The sequence below is a fragment of the Bufo gargarizans genome, chromosome 8 (assembly GCF_014858855.1).
Source record: "Bufo gargarizans isolate SCDJY-AF-19 chromosome 8, ASM1485885v1, whole genome shotgun sequence".
In the NCBI taxonomy this organism is placed as follows: Eukaryota; Metazoa; Chordata; class Amphibia; order Anura; family Bufonidae; genus Bufo; species Bufo gargarizans.
In genome coordinates this window covers 198,125,338-198,140,131 of record NC_058087.1, presented here as the reverse complement: position 1 = coordinate 198,140,131, position 14,794 = coordinate 198,125,338, and the positions used below count along the sequence as shown (strand labels likewise).

General features: G+C 46.1%; 1 protein-coding gene across 2 annotated transcripts in view; it reads right to left on the bottom strand.

Annotated features, from left to right (window-relative positions):
* LOC122944775 overlaps positions 1 to 6,787 on the bottom strand; it is a 28,175-nt gene extending 21,388 nt beyond the window's left edge. The window contains exon 1 of one of the 2 annotated variants that reach the window (XM_044303389.1): positions 6,320 to 6,787. In XM_044303389.1, the coding sequence (XP_044159324.1) occupies positions 6,320 to 6,638 (319 nt within the window). In that variant the 5' untranslated portion in view covers positions 6,639 to 6,787. The remainder of the gene's footprint in view (positions 1 to 6,319) is intronic. The other variant, XM_044303388.1, reaches the window with a different exon arrangement.
* Positions 6,788 to 14,794: the final 8,007 nt, after the last annotated feature.

The following is a 14,794-nucleotide window of genomic DNA, read 5'->3' as shown; positions in this document are numbered from 1 at the left end:
CCCAGAATCGCAACCTGTATGCTCTCTTGCTTTTGCAGTGACAGGAGTTTCAAAGACATCAAGCAGTCTGATAATTACTGGATAGCCAAGACCCTCGCTACCAAGGCAAAGTGTGATAATTTTTTCCTTTCATAGAAAGGGAGGACAAATTATGTAATTACCAGGAAACACTGGGTACACAGCTTGACACAGTTTATGGTGAGCAAATGTAGTGCCCTGGAGTAGGGGTATTTTGAACTCTGAGCTTGTGTGGATATGTGGATATTTGCCCCCTGTTTCCCCTATCCAAATTCATCAATGTTTTACTTTATTTCACTTTAAAGAGTTAATTGCATTGACTTATACTGTTTAAAATTGTGTAACTGCAGTTTACATATATATATATATATATATATATATATATATATATATATCTGTCCTGCTCATTTGCACTATATTTGAAAGGCACTGTGGAGAATGGTAATAAATACTGATAGACTTTTGGGACTTTCTAGCTAATAATGAGAAGCTAGTAATTTTCTACAGTTACTATATTAGTTGAAGAAGAGCATGTTTTGGAGGGACAAAGCCAGACTTGTTTACCATCAAAACCAGACAGACTGATCTTTTGAATGCCAGGTGTTGTTATGTTACTGTGTCTGGAAACTTGTTTTTGTCTGGAAAATCTGCTATGCCATTGCCATTATCATTAAAGCTCTAATGTAAGTCTATGAGAGACGGAAAGTGTAACATTGTATTTGTTTGTTTGTGAGTTTCTCCAGTCCGCCCTTCCACTAGAAAGTTCTAGTTCAGCTAGAAACTGTATATAAGGAGAGCAGTCAGAGCCCCTAGTATTCTGCAGTTAGGGAACAGGGCCTAGCAGAAGAGACTCTACCAGACTGCATGAGTGACCAGAAGAAAACATTGAGATGGGGATGTTAAGCCACAGACTATGGGTCACCAGCCCTGTCACCAAGGAGCCAGCCAGACTATTGAGCCACAGACCGTGGGCCTCCAGTCTTTGTCCAGAGTACCAGCCTTATAAGAGAGATGGACAGCTAGCTGAAGCCTTGTCTCAGCATCAAACCCTTCTTCTGCTACGGAGGAGACTTTAGAAGCCAGCCCTATGCCTTAACTGTATTATTTTGAACCTGCAATTCCTCCAGTAAAGAAGCACACTGGTTACTGCAGCCCCTGACTATCTGGACTAGAGATGAGCAAAGTTTCGAAAAATTTTATTCGGTCGATTTGCCAAACTTCACCAAGAAAGTCAATTCAATCTGAATTAATTTGTAACAAATTGCGATGTATAATCTATACTGTCTAATAATATTCACCCCACTTGATGGCCCATTCTCACTGTGAAGGTTTAGAAGGTAAATTGCAGGGAGAGTGCATCACCATGAGCACTACGTTCTACTGCACCCACATTTATAGTTAATCCCTTCTGTAGGTACGGTGCCATCAGAATTATAGGCAGGTGTAATTTATTAACCGTGCAGTGCCCCAAGATTAAGGTAGTGGCCCTATGCCAGTGGGGAGGGTGGCATCAGCAGCAGTGGCTCCATGACAGAGTGGGGACAGTGGCAGAGGCATCACCATTTGTTTTTCCATGTTTCTGATCTGTCAGAGGAACCCAAAAATTTACTATAAAAGGATCCTGTATTTGGAGCATCTGTAAGGCCCCATCACATTACCATTGATCAGTAAGGCAAAAACAGAAGTGGATCCAAAACAGAGAGGCCTAACAGATGCTCAAAATACAGGATACTTTTTTTTTTTGTCATTCTGACGGATAAGAACAGAAAAAAATTAACAGTGTCAACATGGACAAACAGGGACAATAGTGGTCCCATGGCAGAGGGGGGGGGGGGGCAGCTGCAACGGCATACTGCACAAGATGTTGATAGATCAGAGTGTTAGCCGAACGCAAAAACAGCAGTGTGATAGCAAGACCCACTGACATGCATATTCTTTTAAAAATGTAATATGTACATATCAGTAGGCAGGAGTCCAGGAGATCTTGCTTCATCGGTGACAGGGTGCAGTCCAGGTATGCCATCCTGCTGGTTGACGTTCTGCTCCATGTCCTGCTGCTGATGGGTGGTTTCTTCAGTAGGCGGCTGATGAAAACTGCTCATCATAGGCTCCAGACTGAAGTGGCTGCATATGGAACTGGTGCTGCTCCTGCCCCTTTCCCCTCTCAGGAGTCATGCCAGTGGAGCATGAGCACAAAGAGCCCCCCTGGTCAGACCTCCCTAAGGAGGGGAGATGGTGCTTGTAGGCAGCAACCATCTGACTACACAGCATGTCTCTCTAGTAGTCCAATTTTGCATCCCTCTCAGAAGGTCTAAAAATGGCCCCATCTTTGACAGGTAGCAAGGGTCTAACAATGTGGATAGCCAGTAGTCATCCCTCTGCCGAATCCTAACAGTGCGGCTGTAACTACACAAGCACAACAGCATGCATCTGGCCATTTGCCCAAGGAACTCTGAGGACCTAAATCTCCACTGCATACTCCCCCAGTGTATCGGGGTCATCTTCTGCTTCGTCTGAGTCGTCGCCCTCCAGCTCCTCATGCTCCTTCTACTCCTCTCCGGTCAATAAATCACATAGTTGAGTATCAAATTCCTGGGCGTTTATGTCCTCATCCTCCATCCCTGCCAGTTCATTCTCCCCAGGGCTGAGGTGGACATAAAGTGGAGGTGCCACATCTTGTGTCCATTCACCAATCAGATTTCTCAGCATCCCCCCAAGGATGTGAAGTGGAATGACATCATTCATCCCGTAGTTCTGCCAACTGACAAATAAAGTGGCCTCCTCAAAGGACCTGAGCAAACGGAACGTGTCACATATGAGCTGCCACTGACTAATGTGGAAGTTACACCGGGAAGTAAACCTGTCCATCTGCAGCACTAACAAATCATTGACCGCCTTCCTCTGCTCGTATAGGTGGTCTAACATATGGAGCATGGAGTTACAACGGATGGGAACATCAGGTATCAGATGATGTTGGGGAAGAGCATTTTGCCTTTGCAGCTTAAGGAGGGTGTGGATTGAATGGTAAGAGTGGCTGAAGCGCCTGCACAGTTCACCTAACATTTTAACAGCTCTTGCAGTTCAGTAAAATACTTGACAATGAGATGGAAAACATGCGCCATGCAGGGTGCATGGGCCAGCTTTCCCTTATGCAGCGCAGACAAAATGTTCTTCCCGTTATCAGTAACTGGTTCCTATCTCCAGTTGGCGAGGAGTCTGGGTTCAATTTCTAAATTGATGACGGGGAGCAGTTCCTCCCCGGTGTGGCTCACTTCACCCGGGCTCAAGCGGTTCAGAACTGCATGACAATGCCTAGCTTTGCATAAGTGATATGATGTAGGACCACTGTGAACTGTGCCTAGAGGAGAGGACGAGGACAAGGGGGAGGATGAGAAAGACATTGACGCAGAAATCCCAGCATTACAACGCAGAGGTGGCATTGCCATCACATGCTCAATTTGATGGTGTGCCTTGGCCAGAACCACATTTACCCAGTGGGCTACCCACAGTTCTCATACGCATGTCCCTTAACTCTCCCAACATGTGCTTCCACTAACCTGTCATCAACGGTAGTTTCACACCTAGCGGAGTCCGCAGAGGACCTCTCCTCCAAGTCTGTGTTGATCTGAAACTCCTGATTGTCCTCATAAAGCGGAGCAGAGCTGGCGGCATACCTTACTTGGCTAGCAGAAGTAGCAGCAAAACCATGAGGCAGGTGAGGGCACAGAGGCAGTTCCTGGGCAATGCCAGGTGTCAGAGGAACCCACCAATTCATGGCTGACATTTGAGATGATGTTGAAGCGAGAGAACCATTCCAGTACAGCTGGATTATTGGTCAAAACGCGACCGCTGGATGACACTGGCAGCTCTGTGCCGGCTACAACAACACTTTTGCCACTGCTCCTTCCTGCCCAGGCCCCTGTCTGTTGGCCATAGTGTTCAGTAGCTTAATCAGGAATGTGACTATATAACTAAGTATAAATGGCGCAGCAGATGATTGATACTGATTCTGATGCAAAGTCTTCCTATCCATCCAAGCTTTGTCAAACACTGTCCCAAGCGATTGTCTCACATCTCTCTCTATCCACAGATCACAGTAAAATGGCGGAGACTGGGGGAGGAGGATTTATAGGGCTGTGAAATGGGGATGGCTATGTGCGGATTGGCTGGCTGCACGGCATTATGGGTGATGTCACATTCCTTGGCTTTTTAGTTTCACTTTGTAACATGTGCAGCAGCCATTTTAGAAAAAATCCGATTTGTTACCACAAAGCGCAAGGAAATTCGGATTCATGGCAAATCTAATTTTTCCTGAAATTTGGAACACATTCAATTCGCTCAGCTTTGATTTGCTCATCTCTACTCTGGAGTTATTTCCCACTGGGGAGCGCCACGCCTTACCATGCCTTCTGGAGAGCAGCAACATGTGGTGACACCTCAACGATGTTTGGGGGACGCAGCGTAGCGTTGGGGCCACCCCGAACCCGGCCACTGCACCAACTAGGTGTAATTCACACATCATTTACTATTGCTGCAAATAACAGAGGATGAATAAGTAGCGGCACTCACCAGTGTGATGTAAATCCAGTTGGCAGGGGGCAGACAATTCTATACACGCATGTAGAGAGCAGCGACGGCCGTTTCGTGCTAGCAAGCGCTTCCTCAGGCTCTGCATCGGCGCATGTATTGCGCGTCACCCTTAAATAGCGGCACCAGCGGTTGTCAGTGCAATCGACAACACAGCTGTGCCCTCAGTAAAGGTCAGTACAATAATGTCTCTATACATGTAATCGAAAGACACAACAAATGATGGCCAATGTAATGTGGTGACACAAATAACGGTGACTATAATGATGCGTGGCGACAAAAAGGAACGTAAATCGTTCCTATCATTTACTATTGCTGTTCCAGAGCTTGGGGAGCGGAAAAATCATAAAAAAGAGATATTTTGTTTTGGCTGAGAGCAGAGAAACAGGAGAACAGGTTTCGGTGTCACAACCTTAGAGATCCCCTGAGGGCCCCCCCAGCCCTGCTGACAAACTCCTCTCTGCTGCTCCTGTCACTCGGCTGCGTTCTGTAAATTGTCTCCTCTGCTGGTATTCTGTAATCAGCTCATTTCCAGGAATCCGCCATGCTTTCACTTTCTCTTCACTTGTTTAACTCATTCTTGCCCTGCACGTTGTATGAAGAGCTCCTGCAGTGCAATCACCGGGAGCATTCCCAGCAATGTCCACAGGAGACACAGGCAAAAGGGAAGGCGGGAAAGTCACCAGTAAAACCATGGAAGCCTAACCGGGTGCAGTCAACAGCAGCCGAAAAGTACTGACAGATATATGTATACAGATAAATAGATCCATCAACAGCAGCCGAAAAGTACTGATAGGTATATGTATGTGTATGGTGGCTCAGTGGTTAGTGGTGGCTCAGTGGTTAGTGGCGGCTCAGTGGTTAGTTGTGGCTCAGTGGTTAGTGGCGGCTCAGTGGTTAGCACAGGTGCCTTGCTGGGGTCCTGGGTTTGAATCTGACCAAGAACAATATCTACATGTACAATGTTCATTTTTGGACATGGTCAGATACCATAGTCAAGTATAAGAATAATGCCAGTGTGACACTGACCCCTGACCTTGACTTTGATGTTTGACTTATCGTCTTCATAGGTCAGGGTCAAAGTGAGAATGAGTTATAGATATACTGTGTATTTCCTCCCACACTCCGAAGACCTCCTGATAGGGACCTTAGATTGTGAGCCCCATTGGGGACAGTGTGATGCTAATGTCTGTCCTGCTCTGTGGAATATGTCATTGCTATATAGGTGCATTAAATAAATGCATAAACAGATCCATCAACAGCAGCTGAAATGTACTGACAGATATTGACTACTCACAAAAAGTTCAGGATATTTGGCTTTTGAGTGAAATTTATGGAAAACGTAAAAAGTTCCCACTCCAATGATATCATACCATTAGAGAAGGTAGTAGAAGCATGCCACTGGCCTAAGTAACTGGGACAAAGTCCTCAAAAATAAAAATACAGCCGCAAACTGGGATATTTTTAAAAGCATCCTAAACTCTAATTGTGAGAGGTACGTACCTTATGGGAATAAAGTGTGGATAAAGTAAACCTTTCCAAAGTGTGTTAACCCTTTTAGTGCTAATATGCTCTACTTTATTGAAGATGGGCGACTATGGCACAAAAATTATCAAGAAAATATGCCATCTAAAATCCAGAAGTTTAAAAATAAAAAATGTAATTGATTTTCCATCCACAATGTGTCATGGTAATAATAATCTCCTGCACTCACCCAGCTGAGCGTAGATCTCGCCCGTCTCATTCTTATTCATTTTCGCACATCCTCTGTTGTCCACCATGCTGATGGCACTGGTCAGCTCGAACGCATTTCTTATCATGGTCTCTGGCTTCTCCTCTGATGAGGCCACCTTAGCGTACATCGTGTAGGCTCCATCATCCACCACGTACTTACAGGAGTTAATGAAGGAGGACTTCCCATGACCGGTGAAACCGAAGAGCTGCAGGAGAACCCGGGAGTAGCCCTGATTACCATGAGGTCCATCATCCAGGCTGAAATTCCTGATATAGTCTCTCATGGACAGGGAATCCATCGCTGGTTCTGTATAGTGGAGCTGGTTCTGTAGAGAGGAACTAGTTCTGTGTGCAGTGGAGCTGGTTATATACAGAGTCTGTTGTGAAAGTGAAAATAATTCTTCATCTTCCTGTGTTATAGTTTATGGACCTACCCTGAAAAGGCAGAAATGAGAATCCCCCGCCCTCTCTAAATCCTGTATTCATAATGGTTGTCTACAAATGTGATCATGAAGCACCTTCATCTTCTTTCCCTTTTCAATGAATGACAGCTCACACGGGACTGCCCCCCAGGCCATAAACTTAGAGTCTGCACCGGAACCTATACAGGTTACAGAGTGGAAACAGAAGGCTTCATACACAATGTAGTTTCCAACGTACTGAGCTCAGCTTCCATTTTCCCGAGCACGGCCACTACACTGTGGATGGAGCCTTCTACATCCAACTTCCTCCACTCAGGTTTGTGCTACCACAGCTGGCCAAAAACATGATCAGTGGGGGTGCTAAGTGGCCAGACCATCATGGATTCAAAAAGAATCAAATGTGGATCACAACAAGGTTACATTTTCATCTAAGTTCAATTCACTTCACGGGACGCGATCTTAGAAAAAAAAAGTTTAATGAACATGGCCAGACTGAACTTTGTGACCACTTCGGTGCATGCCACCACAGGTATCAACATGGTGGTCACTAAAGACAAGAAGATGCTAGGCAACCTGAGCTCACACCACCAGTACAATGCATATATAGGGGGCTACAAGAGAATAACTATCCCTAAACATTGACTTTGCCATAGTATATGTCACGCTTACGACACTGGCCCAGAGTCAAGAAGCACTTGCGCGGGAACAAGTGTGATTTGCGCCGCGCAAGTACTGATTTGCTCCTATGCAAATTTGCGGCTGATTCTGTAAACCAGTTAAGCCTGAAATGCGGCCATTTTCCCGCGCACGCAGCCTAGCTGTTCCTGCGCAATTTTGCACGGGGTGTAAGTTGCGCCTTCATGGAATTCCCTCAGCGAATATGCAAATTAGGTACTGCCGATGATTCAGAAACATGCGCGTGTGATGCGCATCTTGCGCTGGAAGCGTGCAAGCTTTTTTCCCTGGGCAAACTTGCTCCTGTTAAAAGCAGGGGCAAGTTAGCAAAAGATGGCCAAATGTCATCTGAAGGAGCGCGCAACTTCAGCAGCACCTAGACAGACGATCTGAACAAGCAGAGCACCCACATTTTCGGGACCTCACATCTGTGCACCAACATGCCAGGGGCAGCTATGGTTCTTGATATTCTATTGACTGAGCCGACTCGTAGGAGGGCACGGGAGAGGATTTACAGAGGGCGCTACAACCTTTTTCAGATGACTGATACTGAGGTGTATCGCATGTTTCGCTTTAGCCCTGAAGTCATCCTTGAGTTGGTAACAATCCTGCAGGATGACATCAGCAGCCCGACCCATCGGGGACAGGCAGTGCAGCCACTGGTGAAGGTAGTGGCAACCCTTCATTTTTTGGCAACTGGCTCATTTCAGCGCACAGGTGGAGTGGTGGCGGGGATGTCCCAATCCAGCATGAGCAGGTGTGTGCACCAAGTGATCCCTGCAATACTCAGACGAATGGGCACACAATTTATCAAACCAACCACGGCTGACGTGCGGCAGAAGGCAATCAGTGATTTTTATTTATTAGCCAGATTTCCACGCACTGTGGGTGCAATAGATTGTACCCATGTGGCACTACGCCCCCCCCCCCCCCCCCCCGGCACCTCGAGCATATCTACTGCAACAGGAAACATTGGCATTCGATAAATGTGCAGATGATTGTGGATGCACATGGCCTCATATGGCATGTCCGTGCCAAACACCCAGGGTCAAGCCATGACAGTTTTATTTACCGACACAGCCCCATCCTAACCGAGTTTGACCAGAACATGTATGGAGACAGCTGGCTGATTGGTGAGTGACATGGGTGTCAGGTATGACTGCCCCCCCCCCATGATGCACACATCACAAGGGGCACATGCACGACTAACATCCTCCTGTCTTTTCCCTTCCAGGTGACTCTGCCTATGCCCTGGGACCTCACATGATGACCCCATTTCGTAACCCTCAAACACCAGGAGAGGAAAGATATAACGAAGCCCATGCACGTACCCGTGCGGTGGTGGAGCGCACATTTGGCATCCTTAAATCTCAATTCAGATGTCTGGATAAATCAGGGGGGACCCTATTGTATTCACCCAACTTTGTATGCCAAATCGTAGGGGCATGTAGTATTCTCCACAATTTAGCTCAAAGAAGGGGCATGCACATTGAGCTACGCAATGACCTTACCCCCGAACCACGCAACCCCCCCCCCCCCCCCAAGAAACACTACCGGATCTTCTGAGGGAAGAGCAATCCGGAATGGTCTTGTGGAACGTCTCTTTGCACATTAAACACACCCTGATCTTGTCACAAGTATAATGCATGTATGTACACCACTGTAGTCCCTAGCACACACCCGACACATGCACCCCCAATTGGATTAGACCCAACAATACCCCATGGTATTAGGGAGCGGCGTTGCTGCCAAGGCTCCAATTATGTTGCTGTCCATTCATACACCTTTCACATGGCAGAGGGTGACACCCCTTTTCCAGCAGGAGTGCCACCCCCCCCCCCCCCCATTCACACACCAGTCACACTGTAGTATACACTCCTCACCGTGTGTAGGGACTACAAATAAATCTAAAAACTCATATCCTGAGCATATAAAAAAAAAATAATCTCATACCCTGAGCATATCGAAAAACAATAAAAAAATCATATTGTGTTGAGCAAAAAAATGTAGACATAAAATTATTTTTTTGTTTTTTTCTTTGGGCCAAGGGTGCCCCGGCTCTGGCTCCTCAATCTCCGTGGTGCGGAGGAGGCATGGGGTGGGGATGGAGGGGTGGGGGGAGGAGGGGGGGGAGGAGCATCAACCCCTACTTCCACACTCCTTGCAGGTGGTGGCTGCATGCCCTCCATGGCGTTGGCCAGGCGGGCAAGGATGGTGTTGGTCTGGGCCAACATCCGCATTTGGCGGGTGGTGGTATCCCGCTGATGCCGGCGGGTAACTCTCGCCTCCTCCTGCACTGCAGCGGTGTTGGCCTCCACCGCAGCTGTCATCCTGCTTAACAAAGCTGGTGTGGTCTCCAGAGCCACCAAGCAGGTGACTATGGCCTTAGAGTTGCCACTAATTTCCCCCAGGCTCTGTGCCACATGTTTGTCCCGGTCCTCATGCAGGGTGAGGGCATGCTGCATAGAGGTGGAGGTGGATGCCATGCTGTCCGCCAGACGACGCACCTCTCCCACCATGGCCCCTATATGGCGGGTCTGCAGGGCCTGCTCCTCCAGCAGACCGTCACGGAGGCTGGAGGATATATGCCTCGTTTTGGACAGAGCCTTCCTGGGAGGAGAGGCTCGGCCACGGACAGAGGGAGAAGGGGAGGGGTCCACAAGGGAGGGGCTTGCCCTGGAGGGGCTTGCCCTGGAGGGGGATGACGTGCTGGGCGGGGGGGTGGTGGGTTGCACAGGGATGGTGGTATCCTCCTGGAGGGAGCCAGAGTCCTCCTGGATGAGGAAAAAGGAATCCTCCTCCAATTCCACTTGCTCCTCCATACTTGGCCCCGGTATGATCTCCTCCTGGACCAGCATAGCCAGAATGTCCATGGGGCCTGACTGGACCCCTGGCTCTGGTCTGGATGGGCTGGGTCGAGCCGCAGCCGAAGACGGCCCAGCTTCTTCTTCCTCATCACCACCTGTGGATGACACCAAAACGACATATTTTGCTGGTGCAACACACTTCTCATATGTTCACTTGTACCCCCTCCCATGATGCACAGCAGATATGAAAGAAAAATAACTTACCAGTAGGGATGAGCGAACTCGAACTGTATAGTTCGGGTTCGTACCGAATTTTGGGGTGTCCGTGACACGGACCCGAACCCGGACATTTTCGTAAAAGTCCGGGTTCGGGTTCGGTGTTCGTCGCTTTCTTCGCGCTTTTGTGACGCTTTCTTGGCGCTTTTTGAAAGGCTGCAAAGCAGCCAATCAACAAGCGTCATACTACTTGCCCCAAGAGGCCATCACAGCCATGCCTACTATTGGCATGGCTGTGATTGGCCAGAGCACCATGTGACCCCGCCTCTATTTAAGCTGGAGTCACATAGCGCCGCCCGTCACTCTGCTCTGATTAGCGTAGGGAGAGGTTGCGGCTGCGACAGTAGGGCGAGATTAGGCAGATTAACTCCTCCAAAGGACTTGATTAACTGATCGATCTGCAGCTGTGGATCATTGAGCTGCTGATCCTCAATTGCTCACTGTTTTTAGGCTGCCCAGACCGTTTGTCAGTCACATTTTTCTGGGGTGATCGGCGGCCATTTTGTGTCTTGTGGTGCGCCAGCACAAGCTGCGACCAAGTGCATTTAACCCTCAATGGTGTGGTTGTTTTTTGGCTAAAGCCTACATCAGGGTGAAGCTGTCACACCAAGTGCATTTAACCAGCAATAGTCTGTTCATTTTTTGGCCATATACAAAATCAGGGGCAAGCTGCGCCTGTCATCAAGTGCATTTAACCCTCAATGGTGTGGTTGTTTTTGGCTAAAGCCTACATCAGGGTGAAGCTGTCACACCAAGTGCATTTAACCAGCAATAGTCTGTTCATTTTTTGGCCATATACTAAATCAGGGGCAAGCTGCGCCTGTCACCAAGTGCATTTAACCCTCAATGGTGTGGTTGTTTTTTGGCTAAAGCCTACATCAGGGTGAAGCTGTCACACCAAGTGCATTTAACCAGCAATAGTCTGTTTATTTTTTGGCCATATCCCAGTCTAATTCTGTCACTAAATCCATACCGGTCACCCAGCGCCTAAATACTAGGCCTCAAATTTATATCCAGCTAAATCTGTCCCTAGTGCTGTAGCTGGGCGAGTTATTTAGTGTCCGTTCAAGCACATTTCTTGTTCTGGGTTGAAATACAATTCCCAATTTAGCAATTTCATAATTTAGTGGTTTCTGCTATATCAGAGCTATTTGAAATCTATCCCTAAAAGGGTATATAATATTCAAGGTGCACATTGGGTCATTCAGAATAACTTCACACACACGCTACTGTGTATTTCCAAGTCTAATTCTGGCACTAAACCCATACCTGTCACCCAGCGCCTAAATACTAGGCCTCAAATTTATATCCAGCTAAATCTGTCCCTAGTGCTGTAGCTGGGCGAGTTATTTAGTGTCCGTTCAAGCACATTTCTTGTTCTGGGTTGAAAAACAATTCCCAATTTAGCAATTTCATAATTTAGTGGTTTCTGCTATATCAGAGCTATTTGAAATCTATCCCTAAAAGGGTATATAATATTCAAGGTGCACATTGGGTCATTCAGAATAACTTCACACACACCCGCTACTGTGTATTTCCAAGTCTAATTCTGGCACTAAACCCATACCTGTCACCCAGCGCCTAAATACTAGGCCTCAAATTTATATCCCGCTAAATCTGTCCTTAGTGCTGTAGCTGGGCGAGTTATTTAGTGTCCGTTCAAGCACATTTCTTGTTCTGGGTTGAAATACAATTCCCAATTTAGCAATTTCATAATTTAGTGGTTTCTGCTATATCAGAGCTATTTGAAATCTATCCCTAAAAGGGTATATAATATTCAAGGTGCACATTGGGTCATTCAGAATAACTTCACACACACCCGCTACTGTGTATTTCCAAGTCTAATTCTGGCACTAAACCCATACCTGTCACCCAGCGCCTAAATACTAGGCCTCAAATTTATATCCCGCTAAATCTGTCCCTAGTGCTGTAGCTGGGCGAGTTATTTAGTGTCCGTTCAAGCACATTTCTTGTTCTGGGTTGAAATACAATTCCCAATTTAGCAATTTCATAATTTAGTGGTTTCTGCTATATCAGAGCTATTTGAAATCTATCCCTAAAAGGGTATATAATATTCAAGGTGCACATTGGGTCATTCAGAATAACTTCACACACACCCGCTACTGTGTATTTCCAAGTCTAATTCTGGCACTAAACCCATACCTGTCACCCAGCGCCTAAATACTAGGCCTCAAATTTATATCCCGCTAAATCTGTCCCTAGTGCTGTAGCTGGGCGAGTTATTTAGTGTCCGTTCAAGCACATTTCTTGTTCTGGGTTGAAATACAATTCCCAATTTAGCAATTTCATAATTTAGTGGTTTCTGCTATATCAGAGCTATTTGAAATCTATCCCTAAAAGGGTATATAATATTCAAGGTGCACATAGGGTCATTCAGAATAACTTCACACACCCGCTACTGTGCATTTCCAAATCTAATTCTGTCACTAAACCCATACCTGTCACCCAGCGCCTAAATACTAGGCCTCAAATTTATATCCCGCTAAATCTGTCCCTAGTGCTGTAGCTGGGCGAGTTATTTAGTGTCCGTTCAAGCACATTTCTTGTTCTGGGTTGAAATACAATTCCCAATTTAGCAATTTCATAATTTAGTGGTTTCTGCTATATCAGAGCTATTTGAAATCTATCCCTAAAAGGGTATATAATATTGAAGGTGCACATTGGGTCATTCAGAATAACTTCACACACACCCGCTACTGTGTATTTCCAAGTCTAATTCTGGCACTAAACCCATACCTGTCACCCAGCGCCTAAATACTAGGCCTTTAAATTTATATCCCGCTAAATCTGTCCTTAGTGCTGTAGCTGGGCGAGTTATTTAGTGTCCGTTCAAGCACATTTCTTGTTCTGGGTTGAAATACAATTCCCAATTTAGCAATTTCATAATTTAGTGGTTTCTGCTATATCAGAGCTATTTGAAATCTATCCCTAAAAGGGTATATAATATTCAAGGTGCACATTGGGTCATTCAGAATAACTTCACACACACCCGCTACTGTGTATTTCCAAGTCTAATTCTGGCACTAAACCCATACCTGTCACCCAGCGCCTAAATACTAGGCCTCAAATTTATATCCCGCTAAATCTGTCCCTAGTGCTGTAGCTGGGCGAGTTATTTAGTGTCCGTTCAAGCACATTTCTTGTTCTGGGTTGAAATACAATTCCCAATTTAGCAATTTCATAATTTAGTGGTTTCTGCTATATCAGAGCTATTTGAAATCTATCCCTAAAAGGGTATATAATATTCAAGGTGCACATTGGGTCATTCAGAATAACTTCACACACACCCGCTACTGTGTATTTCCAAGTCTAATTCTGGCACTAAACCCATACCTGTCACCCAGCGCCTAAATACTAGGCCTCAAATTTATATCCCGCTAAATCTGTCCCTAGTGCTGTAGCTGGGCGAGTTATTTAGTGTCCGTTCAAGCACATTTCTTGTTCTGGGTTGAAATACAATTCCCAATTTAGCAATTTCATAATTTAGTGGTTTCTGCTATATCAGAGCTATTTGAAATCTATCCCTAAAAGGGTATATAATATTCAAGGTGCACATAGGGTCATTCAGAATAACTTCACACACCCGCTACTGTGCATTTCCAAATCTAATTCTGTCACTAAACCCATACCTGTCACCCAGCGCCTAAATACTAGGCCTCAAATTTATATCCCGCTAAATCTCTCGTTACCGCTGTCCTGTTGTGGCTGGGAAAGTTATTTAGTGTCCGTCAAAGCACATTTTTTGTTCTGGGTTGAAATACAATTCCCAATTTAGCAATTTCATAATTTAGTCGTTTCTGCTATATCAGAGCTATTTGAAATCTATCCCTAAAAGGGTAGATCATATTGAAGGTGCACATTGGGTCATTCAGAATAACTTCACACACACGCTTCTGTGCATTTCCAAGTCTAATTCTGTCACTAAATCCATACCGGTCACCCAGCGCCTAAATACTAGGCCTCAAATTTATATCCCGCTGAATTTGAATACAATACATTGGGCCAAATAATATATTTGTTGTTGTGGTGAACCATAACAATGAGAAAAACATCTAGTAAGGGACGCGGACGTGGACATGGTCGTGGTGGTGTTAGTGGACCCTCTGGTGCTGGGAGAGGACGTGGCCGTTCTGCCACATCCACACGTCCTAGTGTACCAACTACCTCAGGTCCCAGTAGCCGCCAGAATTTACAGCGATATATGGTGGGGCCCAATGCCGTTCTAAGGATGGTAAGGCCTGAGCAGGTACAGGC